The sequence below is a fragment of the Ustilago hordei genome, assembly GCF_900519145.1.
Source record: "Ustilago hordei strain Uho2 genome assembly, contig: UHO2_contig_18, whole genome shotgun sequence".
In the NCBI taxonomy this organism is placed as follows: domain Eukaryota; kingdom Fungi; phylum Basidiomycota; class Ustilaginomycetes; order Ustilaginales; family Ustilaginaceae; genus Ustilago; species Ustilago hordei.
Genome location: NW_024545264.1, coordinates 582,464 through 603,061, shown reverse-complemented (window position 1 = coordinate 603,061; position 20,598 = coordinate 582,464). Strand labels below are relative to the sequence as shown.

The following is a 20,598-nucleotide window of genomic DNA, read 5'->3' as shown; positions in this document are numbered from 1 at the left end:
AGTTCGTCGTAGGTAAGTAACCGAAACCTCTCTTGTGCTTCAAGTGAGCAAGCAAGAAGAATTGGACCGGCCGTTCATATGTGCACGAACATCGTGTACCTTGTCTGTGATAGGCTTTGATGTAGCATTCTCATTGCATTCGCCTTCCACCTCTAGACCGTGTCACTGGCATGCTACGCTGCTTCGGACGATTGCGAACGACCTTGCTCGGCTCTTGTCTCCCAGATCTCGTCCTGCCCAACACTCGCTTCCAGTTTCTACCTTCGGTGAACGAATCTCACCTCAGAATGGCCACACGACGCTCTTCGAGTCGCACAGCGACATTTGCAGCAAGCCAAGAGGTGGCCAAAGTAGCATCTGCCTCTCCGTCACCAGCGAAACCAAAACGAAAAGCCACGGATTCAGCATCATCGGTTGCACAGAAGAATGGAGCCAGAAAGTCACGCAAGAAGGCTGTCGCAGACTCGGACTCGCCAAGCGCACCAAAGTCAGAAGACACAACGGCTGATCCGAGCTTGCCAAAGAACATAAAGATGCCTGCTACATTATCGTATCCACGCCCTACATCACCTGGAGCCGTCCGCGTCACATGCTGGAACATCACCAGCCTCAAGTCGAGCGAGCCCAAGGGAATGATGCGCTACATTGAAGCAGAGGATGCAGACATCATTGTCCTCTCAGAGACCAAGGTCAATGACGTCCCCATGCATCCCGGCCTGACAAAGATCTACAAGCATCAATACTGGGGCATAGGCAAGAAAAAGGGTTATACCGGATTGGCGATCCTCTCAAAAATCGAGCCTATCAAGGCTGTCTATGGTCTACCGGGCCTCAAATATCAGGACACGAAAGGTCGCATAGGTGAGTCGATTCCCTTTCCTCTCTACATTTTCTCTCTACATTTCCTCTCTCAGCGGCCAAGCCGAAGGATCATGACGCATGCTGACATCTGGATCTTAAAACAGTCACGCTCGAGTTCGAGAATACCTTCCTCGTTGGCACTTACGCCGTAAACGCAGGCGAAGGCCTCAAGGTGAGTCTCATCCCCGTCCCTTTCACCACTTCGTTCACCTAACCCGTCACCTTGTTGATCGCTCAGCACAAGCAACGACATACTGACCAACAACTACCTCTTCATGACTTGATGGTGATGGTGTTTTGATCGACAAAGACCATGGCGACAAAGCAAGCATGGAACACTGCGTTCGCTACCTATCTCGCATGGCTTGATTCCAAGAAGCCTGTCATCTGGTGTGGTGACTTCAACGTCGTCCAAGACGAGCGTGACTTGGCAGGAGCGTCCAAGAAGTGGAATAAGACTCCAGGCTACACAGCCATTGAATGCGATGCGCACCGCGAGCTAATCCAAGGCACCGCAACACCAACATCAAAGCCACTCGTTGATGTATGGAGGCAGAAACATCCGGATGCTGTCGGTCATTACAGTGAGTACTCACCCCGTCTTTCTCCCGCACCAGCCGAGGTCGCTCCACGCTCTCACGGACATCAGACAATTCTGACACCTTACACCTTGTTGTGGTTGTGTCTGTCTCAGCTTTCTACGGCTGGCGAGGTTTCTGCAGGGCAAAGGGTATTGGCTGGCGTCTTGACTCTTTCATTGTAAGTCTTCTCTCTCATGCCCATCCCCGCCCGCGCCCGGTCCGTCGGATTTGGATGTCTAATTCTCACTGTCTCTTCGTGTTTCTACCTTCAGCTTTCCGAACGCATCGCAAGCAAAGCACTCGAATGCGAGATCCGACACGAGTGCTTTGGCGCCAGCGATCATGTTCCGATCGTAAGTCAACTCAGTCTGACGCATCTCCTCCATGCAGAACTTGCTGACCTGATCCTTACACCCTTCATCTTGATACTTGAATTCAGTACTGCGACATCCAAGGACCATTATAGAAACATCCGAGGCAATAAAAGACTCTTCTTTCGTTCAAACGCTTTAGACCATGTTTGCTCGCGGCACAGTCAATCTGATGCGATGATCGAGTGAGATTGCACGTGTGAATAAGGGAGAGAGAGAGAGAGGTGAGGATCTAAGCGCCAAGCCGCTCGGCAATCATCTTTGCCACAAAGTCCTTGCCTTCTGGTGCCAGGTCCGGGTTGACTGCAAGCGCTTGTGCTGCATCCTGTACAGCCTTTGTCTGTGTCGAAGCTCCTTTTGTGTTGGGCGAGACACCGGCGGCCTTGAGCACCGACTCTGGTTCAAATCGTTCGTACGAGCCGCCGATCTGTTCGTTCTGCAATGTGATCCTGGCTGCCTTCAACTCTGCTGCCAACGGCTTGTTGTCGCTACCTTCCAATTCTGATGATCGCAGGAGTGCGACTTGGTTCTGCGAGGTGTGGCCGACTGCTACAGCGGTGGGGTTATTGGTTGGTCCCAAGATGTTTCGTCCTCCTGCTCGAATGTGAAGCTTGAGAGCGTTGACTGCAGTCTTGATGCCGGGAAGGTTGAGTTTGGCGTGTGCGACTTTGGTCGGCGCAGCAGTCTTGCCCTTGCCTTTGCCACCAGATGATTGTGTTGAAGGTGCAACTAAAGCGAGATCCGGTGCAAAGATCGAAGAAGGTCGCGGAGCCTGAGCTACAAGACGCTCAAAGCCAGGCTTGGAAAAGAAGGGGCTGTTCCAGTCTGTGCTTGGCATCGGTGCTGGCACTTTTCGTGCTCCTTTGCCGAAGCTCTTGACACGTGTGCCCCTAGAGAAAGGCGATTGAAGAGATGCTGAAGAATCGTCAAACACCGAAGACAATCGCTTGTTGCGTCGTTCACCGCCTGCATTTCGGTTGCCCGTGTTCTGTCCACTGGGCTGGGATGGGCTGCGGTTCCATTGTCCTGCTCGCAAACGTTCTGAAACCCGGCTGCCAGAGTTGGAAGGCCGTTTGGACTGGTTGATACTGCTGGAGCGTGGTCGAGGTGCCGGTGCGCTAGAAGCTCCCTCTGCAAGCTGGTTGGCCGTCGAAGCAAAGCCTCGGGCGGAGGCGCGTACGGAAGCGGTGAGCCTCGGAATCGAAGCACTCATCGCGATCGCCAGATTCTGTGATGTTGAAAGAAGTTTTGTGGTCAAAGAAGGAAAGTAAAGAGATGACGTCGGAGTCAAGAGGAACGATCCAGGTTGGATCAGCAAGAATCAAGAAGATCCTGTTCACCAAAGCGGCTTTTGCCGAGATGTTGTTTTTTTTGTTTTTTTTTGCTCGTCACGTGACACTTCGATGTTACATCGCATTTTATTCAACAACCAACCCCCATAAAAAGACCTGCTCTCTATAGCTCCGTCCTTTCGAGTGGATACGACTGCATAGAATGAATCTCTACCAATCGCCGAGTATCACTAAAAGCGGCCTTTCGGCAGTCAGGCCGTGATGGTGGAGTTACTGACACTGGTCACGTTGATGGCGTTGACCAACGACGTAGTTGTTCATAGTTGACGTCAGGTCTACCGAGCTGAAAGAGATGCGGTGACAAGTCGCAGCCGCCGAGCTGAAAGAGATGCGGTGACAAGTTGCAGCCGCCGAGCAGTTCAGATTGATGCCATTCGAGCTGCGTACCGTGCCAGAGACGTTATGGAAAACGAGGTGGTCAAAGTGTCGCAGAAGTTAACCTGCTCCTTGACCTTGTAGTAGCCACTTTGATCGTCCGCTTAAACGCGAGATTGACGTTAACGAGTCCCAATTCTCAAGCCCGAGCGACTCGCTACGGGCGAGAGACAGCAAACAAATTTGACGGTAATAGGTGATGCTTGAATTTGATTGATTAGAGGTATGCTATGATTCTGTCCACTGTCCCCAGAGATGCGATGAGGAGCTACGAGGGAAGTTCGTCTTTACAGCGGTCGGCACAAGCGCCAGACCCAGAGGTCGCCTTCTAGCTCTCGCGAACACCATGTTCCGAAATGGATCTATGATACCTATGGAAGCAACAAATGATCTACACAAGTCTCCAACGGAACGGGATCTGTAGTTCTGCTTGCCGGTTTCGGTAAAAGGCGGCGTCATCGTTTGATACGTTAGCGATACCTGAGGATCAATTTAGGTTCGTTTTGACAGCCGGCAGCGCTGCGGTGCTCCGTAGAAAATTCATGCTAAAGAGGAGTTGCAAGGATTCGGTTACTCGACATACCTTACAGCACAATCAGGATTCCATCGGAAAGCGTAGATGGTGTCCGGTTCCGAAATTATACAAAAAAGCTCGATTCATGCTTCATCTTCTTCGGCGTCATGCTTCCTTTCGGGCTGGCCGGATCTCCCAGGCCGATCAATGGAACGAAGGTAGCCCATGACGGTGAAATCGAAGGGTGCTGTCCTAGTGAGAAGATCAGGCAACTTTTCGCCAAATGACTGTGTTGTGTCACGTCGAGAAGAACGGCGCTTGTTAAGTGTTGATGTTTGTTGCGATGCTGACGCGGATGCCAGAGAGGCTGATGTTTTTGAAGGTGTTGCCGTTGTCATCGGTGCTGCAGTGGAAGCAGACGCTGTCGCGGCTGGAGACGTACTTGCAGCTGTCGCTCCAGCGGAAACTTTCCTATCCTCTTTCGGCTTTGCAGCCGCTGCTAGCTTTGTGCTCTTCCCGAGTGGCGTTGTACCAAGAAAAGCTGCTAAAATACTTTCAGCTTCGCTCTCAGTGAGCGCTCCGCCAAACCCTCGTCCTTTTTCACGCTTCGAGTCTCGCTCTTCCGCGTCCGAGTCCAATGCTTCCGTCAGAGCCCTTTGCGTCTCGCCATCCAGTCCAGTCTCGGAGGGTGACCTGGACAGGACGACTTTGAGCTTCTTCCTCGCTCCATCACGTCCGTCTGTTTCAGGAAGAGGACTGGAACAAGTCGCCTCTGCATCGGTGGCTTGGATCTCGGCCAAGGATTGCGATACTTTGAGCGAGCCCGTATCTGCGACCGTAGGATACATGTAACCGATCGAAGAGACCATGGAAGACACAGCCGAAGACGTCGATACTGCAGAGGGAGATCGGTGGTCACGAGTCTTGACAGGAGACTGGCGAAGGCTGTGACGTGGCGAGCGTTGCTTCGGGGGAGACGACGGCGCACTGGCATCGTCTAGTGCAGACACGACTTCCTCATCGTCATCTTCATCGTCAAAATCGGAGAAGGAACGGTCAGCGTACTGGCGCTGACGAGCGGATGCAACAGCAGCTGCGGCTGCAGCAGCACGTTTTGGTCGCCCGTTGGATCTCTCAGCTGATGCTTCGGCGTCCTCCTTGGATGTGGATTTGCCCTTGTAGATACCACCGACCTCTGGACTGCCACGCCTGCGCGCTCGCCTTTCTGGCGAGACGGCATCCATTGCTGCCCTAGCTTTTGTTGTTGTCGCGATGACGTCCCTCTTCTGACTCGGACTTGTCTCTTGAGCTTGAGCACCTGACGATATGCGCCGCTTGCGACGACCTTCTTCGACGGCCTCGACTGCAGCAGCAGTGAGAGGAGTAGGAAGGGTCTCAACTCTGTGCTTTGGCTGACGTGAGCTATGCCTCGGCGTTGTATCGCTTCTATCGACAGAGGTTGGAGATTGCTTGGGGGCTGTCGGGCTTGCGCTCTCTGCCGTCTCCCAAGTAGCGCGACCACCTTTGATACGAATCTTGAGTCTAGGCGACTGACTACGTGTGCTCATGTCATCAGCAGCAGCAGTGCTAACTTTGTCCGCTGTTGCGTCGGCCTTGTTGGGCGGTGCGGACGGCCCAGGTGATGCAGGCTTGGCATCGTTTGAAGTGGACAGCAGAAGATCGTACCGCTTCAAAGTCTCGTAGGCATCAGCCAACAACTCCTTTCGGACATCTTCGATGCGTTCATGCAGAGGCTTGAGTGGCGCTTCTGGTTGGTGATCTTTGTCAGCGTTGCTTGCTGCTGCTTCTGCTCTGACCTGATCGCGAGCCACTACGATGGGCTGGAGCATGCGTGCCTCGGCGATCTTGAGTTGCTCGATGCGTGAAAGCAGCTTTTGTCGGTCGCGAGAAAGGCGGTCGACCTCGGCCTTTCTCTGACGCTTTTCGGCAGACTCTGGCTTGCGATGTCTGCGCTGGTAAGCAGCATCGGAAGTATCCTCAGCAGCTTCGGATCGAAGACCACGCGTTTTGGGCATGTAGAGGGTATCGTCGCGTGGCTTGAAGTCTGGAGTTTCGATGAGCTGTTGCCGTTTGATAGCAAGTGTCGAGATGACTGATGAGCTCGAGGGAGCTGACGGTCTGATAAAGCCGGTTGTCTCGACTGCCTTTAACGATGGCGTCGCTGCTGTCGTGGGGATTGATAGCTGGCTGTCCTCTTTTTCAGCCTTGATGTGAACATGGGTGGCAGGAATGTTGTCGGCTGAGGCCGAGGCATGCGGAAAGATAGCACGGGAGAGAAGTTTGTTATCGGAAGTGAGGAGGATGATGGAAGAGGTGGTGAAGATGCGGTTGGATGTGGATCTGACTTGAGATGTATCTGAGGCACGTCTCGCTACTGCGAGCGATGAGCTTGCCCCATTGGAGTTGCTGCTTTCGGCTGTCACGGCTTGTGGAAAGGAGGAAGAAGAGGGTGATGAAGCTTGATCGATCAAGAGTAGCTCCTCTTCAAGCATCGAGCCAGCAAGAAGAGAAGAGACCTGTGACAGACGCGCGGGCATCATTCGTCGACGAGAGGTGCGTTGGACAGTCGGTGTCGATGTCGGGGCTGCGCGGCCGGCCGATGGTCCAGCCTGGAATGTGGGTGTCGAGAGTGGAGAATGGGAGGACAAGGCTCTTCCAGGACCCGAAGAGGATGGCTCCAACTCTGCTGACTGCGGACCAGGTAGTTGTCTCGTAGTGGACTGAGGTGTAGGAGGTGCGGAAGGCGGAGGAGAGCTGGGAGGCGATGAGAGCTCCATATCGACGTCTGCAACCTCTTGAGCATCCTTTGAGCTCATCTGACCCAATGCGATGGGCGCTGAAGCAGCAGGAGTGACTTGGAGCATGACTACGTCCTGATCCGACGACGATCCGCTGTGCTGCTCTGTCTCGTCGCTGGGAGTACGGCTGTGCTTGGCAGCTTGATGCTCATCGCCATCCTGTTGCAGCTGCGGTGGCTGATTGCTCACATTCGCCTTGGATGCGGATGAAGACGAATCCGAGTCGGAGCTGGGAGATGAGCCGGCGAAAAGCGAGGCCAACAGGCCAGCGGCCCTCGCCATCGTGTCGAAAGCCAGATAGCCGAAGGCAGCTCGACCAGCAACGACGTGGAGTGCAACTTGGAGCTATGAGGAGTTGATCATGAATGCAATGAGGCTCGTTTGCTCAGCTTTGCAGTCGAAACTCAAATTAGTCGAGATGATGTTTGTCGCCAATGTCGGCACGTCCGAACGGCGAGAAAAGCTGAGAAGCGGCTGAATATGAACGCGAACACCGTTTTGTCACAGCGATTTCGCCAGTAATCGATGGCTGAGCAAGGTGTGATGTTTGAGTGTGATGTTCGGTTCGGAAGGTGCCGACAATGGCTCAGTCACGATAGCAACGGCTCTTCCGACAAAGTGCAGGATCCGTAAGAGATGCTTCGGTCACTTTTGCAGTCATGACTGCCTGCGTGCATACAGCCAGTTTTGGCAGCGGAAAAAAAAAATAAAATAAAAAAAAAATAAAAAAAAAAAAACCGGCGCCTTCTTACGACTGCACGGTAATTGAAGATAACAATTAATACTCGGCGATATCGGGGTCACGATCAGACTCCCTTTACCACAGCCATGTGTTCTATGTAATGCTTAGTTTTCATAGTGTGAAACTAAATGACAAACACATATATATACTCCATTCGCCACTCTGGTCCTATCCGAGACAGGACGTGTCACTTCATTCATACTCCTGTGTTGCTATGATACTGAGTGCCACTGTGCTGTCGCCATGACAACAATCATGTACCTCATTGTGCTTCTCACTTAATTGAGCCTCCCGTGTCTCGGTGTCTTGGCTGTAACACATGCATCTTGCTTGAGATGCTGACACATCTTCAACTCCCCCTTTCGGCAGGATCTCCAGCCCTATCATCCTAGCTAATCGTGAGGTGTTGAGACCCTGTAAAGGTTTTGTCAAGATGTCTGCAACGTTGTTTGCTGTTCCAATATGTTTGATTACCACATTGCCCTCTTGCACATGATCGCAGATGAAGTGATACCATGTGTCGATGTGCTTTAACTTCCAATGTTTGGCTGGATCCTTACTCACCTGCATGCACCCCTGGCTATCTGTGTATAGTATGGGCCGAACATTCATGATCTCCAAATCCCAGAGCAGGTATGAAAAGAACAATGCTTCTCTCACTGCCTCGGAAGCAGTGACGAACTCAGCTTCAACTGCCAATAGTGCCACACACTTTTGAATGTGAGACCTCCAGCTTACTGGACATCCATATACATATGTTATCAACCCTGAAGTACTCCTTTGTCCATTTGTGGGGTCAGATGCCCAGTTTGTGTCAGTATATGTTGTTACCGGTGTATCCGAGCGCTCGTTTGTCTCCCCTCCTAAATGCAACTGGTATCCATTCATCTGGTTCAGATACTTTACCACATGAATGGCTGCCTTCCATGCACTGTCGATCGGGATCAACATGTATCACAACAATATGCCAATGGCAAAGGCAATATCTGGTCAGGCTGTGTTGGAGACCCATAATAGTTGGCTGACCAACTCTTGATATTTCTTTGCTTGCTGAGGATCACATCTCTCGCCTCTGGTGACATTCACTATGCTTAGCATGGGTACCCAAGATTTCTCATTTGCTCCTCCTAACCATTTGCTCACCATTTCTTTGATGTATGCCATTAGACCTAGAGATATCTTCCTCCATTTTCTATCATGTGTGATCTTGATACCCAGAAATTCTTTGATCCTTCCATTGTCTTGTGTTTCCCATTTGTCCATGATCTCTCGCTTGGTGCAGTCTACTTCATCACGACTGGGTGATGTTATCAGCATGTCGTCCACATATGTTGTGATGATCATGATCTTGTCACCTGTCCCTCTTGAGTATAGGCATGGTGCACTTGGCATGCAATGAAAACCGATCATCTGGAGATGTGAGTCTAACTCAATGTTCCATTCTTGGCCTGATTGTTTCAGACCGTACAGTCCTTTCACTACCTTCAATGCTTTTCTGGGTGGTATCTGTCATGGGCCTGGATGCTCAAGAAGCAGGAGGGTCATGGGTTCATATGGAAGGAGCACAGGTATCGAAGACCTAGTCGACACCAGTAGAGAGCATGGTCGTAGTGCAGTCTCCATGGAGACCATGGACTCCTATGGACTCACATGCAAAGGAGGGCCAAGCACAGCCACGAGGAGGACCAAGCTCAAGGAGCAGGCACAGCCACGAGGAGGACCAAGCTCAAGGAGCAGGCACAGCCACGAAGAGGACCAAGCTCAAGGAGCATGCAGATGGTTACCACTCAGGGGCTCGAGAGACAAGAGCCAAAGGAACTGTCACTGATCAAAGGAGGAGGAGCAGTGTCGAAGGAGTCGACACAGCTCAAGAGGCACAGGGGTGCCAAGCAGGAGAGGCCCCTGAGCAGTACTCGATGAAGAAGGTACTCTCTGGAGAGAGAGCAGGAGCAGCATCGCTGGCGATGCTGAGAAGAGGTATATAACCATGCTTTCTCATCAATAGGTCGAGTGGATCCTCATCCACTCTACTCACCATACAACTAGTCAATACTTTAGAAACACAAGTACTCATTAGTTACAGTCAGCATAGCAGCAATCTATCAAGGTTGCTCCTCATCGTAGTGTGTGTGTTGTATCACCACTACCTGACGTCCGAAGGCGCCCATAGCAGGTTAGCGGTCCGGATATAGATAGAACCGAAGGCAGTAGTCCACTGCGGTCCGGGGATCACTTCAAAGCATCAAGTCAACACACTGGACACTCGTGTTGACGCCACCAACCTTATCACCAACACCATCAACCTCATTATCATTGACATCACCAATCTTATCATCAACACCATCAACCTCATTATCATCGACATCACCAATCTCATTGTCATAGGCCTTAGGACACGGGCATGGAGGTTCATAGAAGGGGAGCATAGAGTACCAAGGCTCGGGTCATAAAGGAAGACCACCATAGCAGGCCTAAGGATGGTTGAGCAAGAGGCCGGAGGCCTAGCTGGTACTAGTAGCAGGCGTAGTGGGAGAGCAACTTGACCGGCCTGTATGCAAGGAGGTCCAAGCACGTCATGGAGGACCGGCCTGTATGCAAGGAGGTCCAAGCACGTCATGAAGGACCGGCCTGCTGACAAGAGGTCACCGGTAATCGGCAAGCAGCTCATGAGGAGGAGGAGCAGTGTCGATGGAGTCGACACAACTCATGAGGAAGAGGAGCAGTGTCGAAGGAGTCGACATAGCTCATGAGGAGGAGGAGCAGTGTCGAAGGAGTCGACACAGCTCAAGAGGCACAGGGGTGCCAAGCAGGAGAGGCCCCTGAGCAGTACTCGATGAAGAAGGCACTCTCTGGAGAGAGAGCAGGAGCAGCATCGCTGGCGATACTGTGAAGAGGTATATAACCATGCTTTCTCATCATCATAGGCCGAGTGGATCCCCATCCACTCTACTCACCATATAACTAGTCAATACTTAGAAACACAAGTACTCATTAGTTAACAGTCAGCATAGCAGCAATCCATCAAGATTGCTCCTCATCGTAGTGCGTGTGTTGTATCACCACTACCTGACAATCCGTAGGCGCCCATAGCAGGTAGCGGTCCGGATATAGATAGAACCGAAGGCAGTAGTCCACTGCGGTCCGGGGATCACTCAGCATTAGTCAGCACACTGGACACTCGTGTTGACGCGACCAACCTCACCACCAATCTCATCGACATTCACCAACAACCTCATCATCATCAACACCAACACCAGACCCTGGTATCACCATAACCTTCATAACGACATTGATCGTGCCGAGCCACCTCTGAACGGAGTGTCCACAGAGGTCAGTCGAAACCCACAATAGCTATCGCACAACTTGACAGTCACCGAGTATCTCGACAGACAGATCTGGGTTTCAGGCGCGCGATCCCTGACACAGGCCTCAGCTAGACACGTGCAAGCAAACAACGCGTCATCTCCAGGAACTCGGCCAATCCAGAGTTCAATTCCCGTTCGGCGATCGGCTGCGCAACCTTATTCAACTCGATCACCGGCTCCACCTTATCTTCCGTCTCAACCTTATCGACCGCCACAACCTTATCCGACGCGACACTCCACCCAACCCCTTCCCCACTCAAACAACCGTCCTCCTCCCCATCAACCCACTCCAGCTCCAAAAGGAATCCCGGCACCATCAGGAGGCAGCAACAACACCTGCCATTTGTGCAATGGTATCGGACACTGGGCCAGGGACTGCCCTAGCAGGAGGGTAGACTCTCTGGGATCACGACCTATGGGACCAAAGGTCATGGTCGTCACCAAGGACCCCCTCGACGAGGCCTCCGACTCTGGAGATGGCCGCTCAGGCAATACCGAGCCAGAGCAGGAGGACATGGACCTCCGGCCTTATCAGCAGCATATGGACTCGGACTTCGATCACGAGGAGGAGCAAGACGATGATGATGACGAGGGAAACGTCAGTGGGGTGATGCACTGATGGCATGCATTGCTCTACAAACCTCCTCGCCATCACTCTGTATATATCAAGATTGTCAAGTATGTTTCTCGACCAGTGGAGGCAAAGCAGTACTGGAGCTCTCTGGAATGGTTCAAGACCATCCTGCTCGAATACTAGCTGATACCGGTGCTGGTTTGTCCATAGTTTCAGATTCTTTCATTAGTAAGTACCAAATACCAACAAAACCCATAAAAACAAGATCGATCCATGGTGTCACCGGACACCAGCTATCCATCAATAGTGCTGCGAGCATGCAGGTAACTATTGGTAACCACAATCTGGGTGTGGTTGAAGCTTCAGTGGCCAACACTGCCGACTACGACCTCATCCTAGGGTTCACTGAGCTAAGGAAGCTCAAGCCCACCATACGATGGGATACGGGCCAGCTGGAGTTCAAGACTCAGGAGCAGGACCGACCCCCGAAGAGACCCCCTGAAGCAGCAGGAGCAGGGGACCTAACAGTTGAAGTAGATAAAGCCGCACAAAGCGTGGAGACAGTGAAGGTAGTGCTTACGGCCGAGTAAAAGGCCTGAACATCTTAGCACGGACCACATGTGTCACAACCTACTCAAGGCAAATGCTTTGTTATGCTCCGCAGTCCGCCGCTCTACTTTTGTATATATAGACTCCTAGCTCTCTCGCTCTCTCTCTCTCTCCTACCATCATCAACAAAAGACACCTCAACCCCAACCTCTGACGAATGACGCCAAGACGCTGACGAATGACTTCAACTGATTAAGAGTCTGACACTCAACGCAATGCCGCCATCGACAAGAGCTGGACAGACGGGAAGGGGCGATGATGATCAAACGACCCCAAGCAACGGACAGGAGGAAGGATGGCTCACGCAGGTAGTCAGAATCCTCCAGCTGGCGAACCCAGCACTAACGGCCGAGGAAGCAATCGTACGAGCTATGGGTCTCATCAGCATTAGCAACCAGACCCCGCGCAGGGAAACCGAGAAGATCCCCAAGGAGGTGTCGAGCGCCATTGCGCACATCAAGAAGCTCAGCGACAGCAACTGGCACACTTGGGAACCTACCTTCATCGACTGCCTCCAAAGAGTACATAATGCGAAGGAGATACTGTATGGCACGGTAGCGCCTGGAAACGAGGAATACGACGAAGACTTGGATAAAGCCCTCGTGGGCCTCATCCACGCCTGCTGTGACAACAGTCCAGACAGCCGTATCGACACCTACACCGTCAGGGGAGTGGATGAAGAAGTCCAACTCGGTAGCACACTCTATGCCAAACTCAAGAAGGCACTAACGTTGAACGACGCTGTAAAGCGAGCAGGACTGCAGGATCGTATTCACACAGTGCGATTGCACAATCGAGACGTTGTCAGGCTAGGCAAGGAACTCGATTCGATCTGGAACGATGCGGCACGCCTGGGAAAGCGTTTCGACGAGGACCTCAAGAAATCAACTCTCTATCGCTGCACGGCCCAAGACTGGTTCTATGCCAACACCGTCGACGCACTGAAAACGGCTAGACCAGACTGTAAATATGACGAAGCCTACCACGCACTCGCCAAGAAACAGCAGGATGGTGAGGTCACCGGCCGTATTAGAGGAGCAGCAAGAGTTGCCACAAGTACGGACCAGGCGGAGCAAGGACCCAGAGGCAGGCGCGATCCTCGCAACCCCTCGGCCCCTCCAAAGTGCTACGCTTGTGGAGGACCTAATCACATTGCTCGAAATTGTACGAACGCACGAGGCACAAGCGAACCTGTCGCTCGTACGACACAGGAGGTGAACCACTAGGAACTCGGGTGCACCTTTCTAGCAGTCGACAGGGGCGAGCGACCAGCATGCGACACCTGGATCATCGATTCAGGTGCAACCCATCATATGGTAAATGATGAGAGAATGCTGCTCACCTCAACGAACAAGGTCGGCCAAATCAGTACGGCAGGGGACGAAAAGCTTCAGGTGAAGGCTATAGGAGATGCCTCCCTTCGGGTCGGTGAGGCCACCATCCAACTATTGGATGTGCTTTATGTACCGAAACTGAATGCTAACTTATTGTCCGTACAAGGCTTGATCGAGAATGGTGCACGAGTAATCTTCGATGAATTTGGAACTACCATAAAGCAGAATGATGGTACCCAAGTACAATTCAAAAGGGACAGAAGACAGGGCCACTTCAAAGTGCGAGGACAAGCACTGGCTTTGGAACTGGAGGAAACACGAGATGGCGTCCCAGAGGACAACCAGAACACAGGAAAACTAGATAATGCCCCAGAGGGCAATAAGGACACGAAGCATCGAGACAGCTACCTATGGCATGAGAGGTTCGGACACCCAGGACGAGACAAAACGAGGCAAATCCGGGCCCATTACCTAGGTACCGATGAGGAAATGGAACATGAGTCGAAGCACTGCAATGCGTGCAGTCAAGGAAAACAGACTCGAGCACGGATGAGCCAATCAGAGTCAGAAAGAATGGAGGCACCATTAGAGCTGGTACACGTAGACCTGATGACAGATTTCAAAGGACATGCCAACTACCACTATGCACTAGTTGCTGTGGACGACTTCTCCTCTCTGATCTACGTGGAACCACTCTGCACAAAGAGTGCTGCACTCACGGCACTGAGAAGGTGGATAGCCAGGATGGAACGGGCAACGGACAGGAAACTCAAAACACTCCGCAGCGACAATGGAGGAGAATGGTGCAGCATAGCAGCCGAAGACTGGCAAACTCAAGAGGGTTTCAAGTGGCAAAAGAGTGTCCCGGGGATCAGCATCCAAAATGGACGGGCGGAGAGAGCAATCAGGTCGGTCCAAGAAAAGATGCGCTCGATGCTGATTGGTCGAGCTTGCCCTAGAGAGTTGTGGCCGTACGCAATCACAGCAGCAGCACACGTGATGAACCTTACCCCGTCGGCCACCAAAACCATTCCCCACGAGGCCTTCTATGGAACCACTGCGCACAAGCTGGCCCAGCAACTGCGAGTCTTCGGATGCTTGGCATGGGTTCATGTTCAACAGAAGGACCAGCAAGGCAAGCACGGAGCTAGAGCAAAGCCAGCCATCATGATTGGGTATGACGACGAACACAAAGCATGGAAGTTTTGCAACCCGGACCAGCCTGCGTCAATTCAATGGAGCAACTCAGCAACGTTCCATGAGGACAAAGGATGGAGTGATCGCCAACAAGAGGCAGTCAGGCCTGTGGTGACTGCGGAGGTCGAGGAGGAGAGTGTCACGCCAGTCACAGTGGAGGATCTCCTAACAGCCGAAGACAGCACAGTAGGCGCCGCCAACACAGCAATACTGAACCTGGACCCAACACTTAGGGAAGCAATGGATGGTGAGGATGCCCAGCTCTGGAAGGAGGCAATACGAAAGGAGCTAGAAGGACTCGAGGCAATGGGGACTTGGGAGGTGGTGCACCAACCGCCAGGAGTACCACTTGTGGACTCTAAGGTCGTGCTTCGGCTGAAGCTTGATGCTGATGGTGTACCTGTTAAGCACAAGGCACGACTGGTTGCAAGGGGCTTCACACAGAGAGAGGGGATCGACTACCAAGAAACCTTCTCTCCAGTAGCACCCCTTGGAGCGATCAGAGCCATCTTAGCACTAGCAGTGCAGAACAACTGGGAGATACATGCTCTGGACATCACTATGGCTTACTTGAACTCCACGTTAAAGGAAGCAATCTACATGAAGCCGCCAGAAGGATCAGGAGTAGCACCCGGCAAGGTGTACAAGGTAGTCAAGGGCCTATATGGCCTAAAGCAGTCTGGGCGAGAATGGAATCAGGAGTTCGACAGGTCTTTGCGACGCATGGGATTCTTCCAGGTAGAGTGCGCTCCCTGCATCTACACCAAGGGACAGGGTGAAGATATGGCCATTGTGGTCATCTACGTCGATGATACATTAGTCATAGCACCACGGCTGGAAACGGTCCTAGAGGTTAAGAAGCAGATTGGTCAGAGATGGAAGATGGAAGATAGTGGTGAGGTCTCTCACTTCTTGGGCATCAAAATCAGTCGAGACCGTGCGATGCGCACCATGACGATTGGTCAGTCAGGGTACATCGACCAAGTGCTGGCAAAGCACCTGGACAAACGTACGAAGCCAACCATGGTTCCAATGCAGAGCATACCGGAGGGAACCCTTGTCGCAAGCGCAGCACAACAAAAGGAGTATCCGGTGATTGTTGGCAAGCTGCTCTGGGTTGCCAACAGCACCCGGCCCGACCTTAGTCTCACCGTGGGTGTTCTTGCTAGGCACATGCGTGAACCATCGCAGGAGCATTATCAGGCAGCACAAAGGGTCTTACGCTACCTCGAAAGCACAAGGCAGGTTGGATTGGTTTATAGGGCAAGTGAGTCGCAAGAGCCACTGGTTGCACACAGCGATGCAAACTGGGCAAGCGATGCCACCATACAGAGAAGAAGCACATCGGGGTCAGTGGCGTTAGTGTACGGGAACCCAGTAGCCTGGAAGTCAGCGACACAAAAATGCGTGTCGTTGTCTGCTGTCGAGGCAGAGTTCATTGCAGCCACGGAAGCAACACGTGAGGTGCTCTTCCTCAAGCAGCTGCTACGCTCAATTGGCATTGCCACAGGCACACCGACGGTCTACTCGGACAACACTGGTTGCATACAGGTTAGTAAGGACCCAGCACAGCACTGGAAGCTTAAGCACATCGACACCAAGTATCACTTCGTCCGTAACAACGTACAAGAGGGAAGGGTGCAGATCAAATACGTAGACACCACAAGAAACTTGGCAGATGTACTCACGAAACCCATTGGGAGGCAGGCAATGCAGCAAGCAAGATCTGGGCTACACCTGCAAATACCGGCAGCAGTGTACGGAACGGGGTCCCCGAGCTATGCAACAGTGTTGAAGAACGGAGGTCACACCTTGAAGCAACAGCATAATGAACAGGGTACATATGCTGTTGAGGGGGGGAGTTGAAGTAGATAAAGCCGCACAAAGCGTGGAGACAGTGAAGGTAGTGCTTACGGCCGAGTAAAAGGCCTGAACATCTTAGCACGGACCACATGTGTCACAACCTACTCAAGGCAAATGCTTTGTTATGCTCCGCAGTCCGCCGCTCTACTTTTGTATATATAGACTCCTAGCTCTCTCGCTCTCTCTCTCTCTCCTACCATCATCAACAAAAGACACCTCAACCCCAACCTCTGACGAATGACGCCAAGACGCTGACGAATGACTTCAACTCTAACCATGAGGAGACCAACCCTTCATGGTAATGAGTTTGTCTCAGCAGAGCGCATACTACGAGCAGCTCTGGAAGATGGACCCATAGGGTTCATGCTGTTGGAGGAACCACCATCATCACTCCCGGCCTTTGGTTTCGTACCTACAGGCACCGACAAAGGAATCGAGATGGAGGTGGAGGTGGACAAGGTGGTGACGGCTGCGGACATACCAAAGCCATACCAACACTTGAGAGATGTGTTCGATGAGGTGGAAGCAGACAAGCTGCCCCATCATACCGAGCATGATCTCCACCTCGAGTTGATAGAAGGAGGGAAGCCACCTCAAGGGCCCCTATACCTTAAGGGACCCAAGGAGATGTCCGAGTTGAGGAGGTACTTGGATGAGAACCTCGAGAAGGGGTTCATAAGACCATCGAAGAGCCCAGCACGATCACCAGTGCTCTTCGTACCAAAGAAGGATGGAGGTCTCAGACTCTGTGTCGACTACAGAGGTCTCAACGAGATCACTATCAAGAACAGAGCACCATTGCCCCTCATCGAGGAGCAGCTGTTCTTGCTCAGGAAGGCAAGGATCTATACCAAGCTAGACCTTAGAGCAGCATACAACCTCATCCGGGTTGCTAAAGGAGATGAATGGAAGACAGCGTTTGGCACTCAGTTGGGACTCTATGAGTACCTAGTGATGCCCTTCGGCCTAGCCAATGCTCCGGCTCACTTCCAATCATTCATCAATGTCATCTTCCGAGACATCATTGGAGTATATGTGGTAGTATACTTGGATGACTTCCTGATCTTCAGTGACACTGAGGAGGCACATGTGAAGCATGTCACCGAGGTCCTCACTCGCTTAAGGAGCAACAGGCTCTTTGCTAAGCTGTCCAAGTGTGAGTTCCACACCAAGACGGTGGAGTTCCTGGGTTACATCATCAAGCCAACGGGTATTGAGATGGACCCAGAAAAGATACGGACTGTCAAGGAGTGGCCGATGCTGGCGTCTATCCATGACATCCAACGGTTCCTGGGTTTTGCTAACTTCTACAGGAGATTCATAGCTCACTTCGCTCGGATAGCCAAGCCATTGACATCACTGGTGAAGCCGACGGAACGCTTCAAGAAGTTTGAGTTGCCGGAGGAGGCCCAACAAGCCTTCCATCAGCTCATTCAGGCGTTCACATCAGCAGGAGTGCTTCAGCACTTCGACTACCACCTTCCAACAAGGTTGGAGACCGATGCAAGTGACTTTGCTATAGCAGGAGTACTCAAGCAGGAGCATGAAGGACGATGGCACCCAGTGGCCTTCTACTCCAGGAAGATGTCTTCTGCCGAGAAGAACTACGAGATCCATGATAAGGAGCTCCTAGCTGTGGTCGCCTGCCTCACTCAGTGGCGACACATGCTAGCTGGACTACCTAGTCAACTAGTCATCCTCACGGACCATGAAGCCCTCAAGTACTTCAAGTCCCAGCGACGCATCACTGGCCGACAGGCTCGATGGGCAATGCTACTAGCAGACTTCGACTTCATCCTGCAGTATCGACCAGGAGACAAAGGTGGTGAACCCGATGCTCTCACCAGAAGGGCAGACATGCAACCAGCTGGTGAAGAGCAGGATCACAATGTGAGGCAACTACTGCCTCCTCGGGTGTTTGCGGAAACAGCGGACCATGACTCGACCCTAGTGGCTCCCATGCTCTCGATGGAGACCATAGCAACGAAAGGGCTCAAAGACCTGGTCAAGATCTTCCAGCCCTTAGATCAAGAGCTACAGGAGATACACTCAAAGAAGCCCTTCGAGCTCAAGGACGACCTATGGTACAGTGGAGGAAGGTTAGTCATCCCCAAGGTGACCATGCCAGGGAGGACTAACAACCGACACTCAAGGAGTGCCAAGGAAGTAGATGGACAGTCTCTCTCTGTAGAGCACCTGCGATTCATGGTGATGACCCAATGCCATGATGGTGTTACTGCCGGACATGTAGGAAGAGATGCTACCATCAAGGCAGCTCAACGGCACTACTGGTGGCCAAGCATGACAGCTTGGATTGCTGACTATGTAGCTAGCTGTCCAGTTTGTGCGAGGTACAAAGCTCCTCGTCATCGTCCGTATGGCCTTCTACAGCCACTTGCCACACCAGACAGGCCTTGGGGATCGATATCCCTCGACTTCATTGAAGGACTACCATCTTCAAAGAACTATGACTCCATCCTCGTCATTGTCGATAGGCTGACCAAGTTTGCCATCCTGGCCCCGACCCATAAGACAGTCACGGCTAAACAGACTGCAGTGTTGCTATATGGACACATGGTTAGACTCTTCGGATACCCTGATCACATGGTCTCGGACCGAGGCAGGCAGTTCATATCAGGAGCATGGAAAGCCTTTGCAGAGCAGATGGGTGTGAAGCACTCACTTAGCACGGCTTATCATCCTCAAACTGATGGTCAGACAGAGAGAGTCAATCAGGTCGTGGAGCAGTACCTAAGGATGTACTGCAACTATGAGCAGAACGACTGGGCAGACCTGCTGGACACTGCAGCCTTTGTATACAACAACACGGTCCACAACAGCATTGGTGTCTCACCATTCTTTGCATGCTATGGATGGAACCCCAAAGCCCATCCTGACATCCCTCAACAACTAGGAGTCAATGATCCAGGTCGCTTCGAGTACCTCATGGATGGGAAGGAGCGTTGCAAGTATCTTCAGGAGCAGATCAGGGAGGCACAGCGTCGGACGGTGGACCAGTATAACAGGAAGCACAAGGACATCGAGTTTAAGGTGGGTGATATGGTCTATATCAACCGCCGGAACTGGAAGACCAGGCGACCTACACCAAAGCTGGATACCCGGTTTGCAGGACCCTATCCAGTCCAGGAACGAGTAGGACGCCGAGCATACAGGATCACATTGCCAGCAAACCTTAGGGTTCATGATGTGTTCCATGTCTCCATGCTCGAGCCAGCAAAGACTAGCTCACTTCCTCACAGGACAGACCAGCCAATCATACCATCACTTCCTGATGAAGACCTCGACTTCGAAGTAGAAGCACTCATTGACAAGCGCTCATTCAATGGGACTACGGAGTACAAAGTGCTTTGGAGGGGGTACTCAGAGGAGGCAGCCTCTTGGGAACCCGTCTCAAACCTCGACTGTCCCGACCTCATCCGGGAGTATGAGGTATCAGAGGGGGGAGGAGCGAGCAGAAGAAGGAGGAGAGAGCAGGAGGAGGAGTAGGAGGAGAGGAGCTAGTATGAACCAGACACAGAAGCATGACTAGCCTCAACGGAGCTCGGCTCTTAAGAGGGGGGTAGTGTCATAGGCCTTAGGACACGGGCATGGAGGTTCATAGAAGGGGAGCATAGAGTACCAAGGCTCGGGTCATAAAGGAAGACCACCATAGCAGGCCTAAGGATGGTTGAGCAAGAGGCCGGAGGCCTAGCTGGTACTAGTAGCAGGCGTAGTGGGAGAGCAACTTGACCGGCCTGTATGCAAGGAGGTCCAAGCACGTCATGGAGGACCGGCCTGTATGCAAGGAGGTCCAAGCACGTCATGAAGGACCGGCCTGCTGACAAGAGGTCACCGGTAATCGGCAAGCAGCTCATGAGGAGGAGGAGCAGTGTCGATGGAGTCGACACAACTCATGAGGAAGAGGAGCAGTGTCGAAGGAGTCGACATAGCTCATGAGGAGGAGGAGCAGTGTCGAAGGAGTCGACACAGCTCAAGAGGCACAGGGGTGCCAAGCAGGAGAGGCCCCTGAGCAGTACTCGA

The 20,598-nt window shown here is 52.3% G+C and overlaps 5 protein-coding genes across 5 annotated transcripts; 3 read left to right on the top strand and 2 right to left on the bottom strand.

Moving 5' to 3' along the window:
• Positions 1–287: 287 nt before the first annotated feature.
• Positions 288–1,908, top strand: UHO2_06448 (uncharacterized protein; the record flags this gene model as incomplete). The annotated part of the gene is made up of 6 exons (XM_041556456.1): positions 288–861; positions 966–1,033; positions 1,172–1,445; positions 1,556–1,620; positions 1,715–1,795; positions 1,882–1,908. The coding sequence occupies 6 exons, from the start codon at positions 288–290 to the stop codon at positions 1,906–1,908; spliced, it is 1,089 nt and encodes a 362-aa protein (XP_041412390.1).
• Positions 1,909–2,045: 137 nt separating this feature from the next.
• Positions 2,046–3,026, bottom strand: UHO2_06447 (uncharacterized protein; the record flags this gene model as incomplete). Its single annotated transcript, XM_041556455.1, has 1 exon — positions 2,046–3,026. The coding sequence occupies one exon, from the start codon at positions 3,024–3,026 to the stop codon at positions 2,046–2,048; it is 981 nt and encodes a 326-aa protein (XP_041412389.1).
• A 1,171-nt stretch (positions 3,027–4,197) lies between these two features.
• UHO2_06446 (uncharacterized protein) lies at positions 4,198–7,155 on the bottom strand (the record flags this gene model as incomplete). The annotated part of the gene is made up of 1 exon (XM_041556454.1): positions 4,198–7,155. One exon carries the CDS (start codon positions 7,153–7,155, stop codon positions 4,198–4,200), a length of 2,958 nt encoding a protein of 985 aa, XP_041412388.1.
• Positions 7,156–12,378: 5,223 nt separating this feature from the next.
• On the top strand, positions 12,379–16,560 carry UHO2_06445 (uncharacterized protein; the record flags this gene model as incomplete). The annotated part of the gene is made up of 2 exons (XM_041556453.1): positions 12,379–13,327; positions 13,415–16,560. The coding sequence occupies 2 exons, from the start codon at positions 12,379–12,381 to the stop codon at positions 16,558–16,560; spliced, it is 4,095 nt and encodes a 1,364-aa protein (XP_041412387.1).
• A 273-nt stretch (positions 16,561–16,833) lies between these two features.
• On the top strand, positions 16,834–20,064 carry UHO2_06444 (uncharacterized protein; the record flags this gene model as incomplete). Its single annotated transcript, XM_041556452.1, has 1 exon — positions 16,834–20,064. The coding sequence occupies one exon, from the start codon at positions 16,834–16,836 to the stop codon at positions 20,062–20,064; it is 3,231 nt and encodes a 1,076-aa protein (XP_041412386.1).
• Between the last annotated feature and the right edge of the window lie 534 nt (positions 20,065–20,598).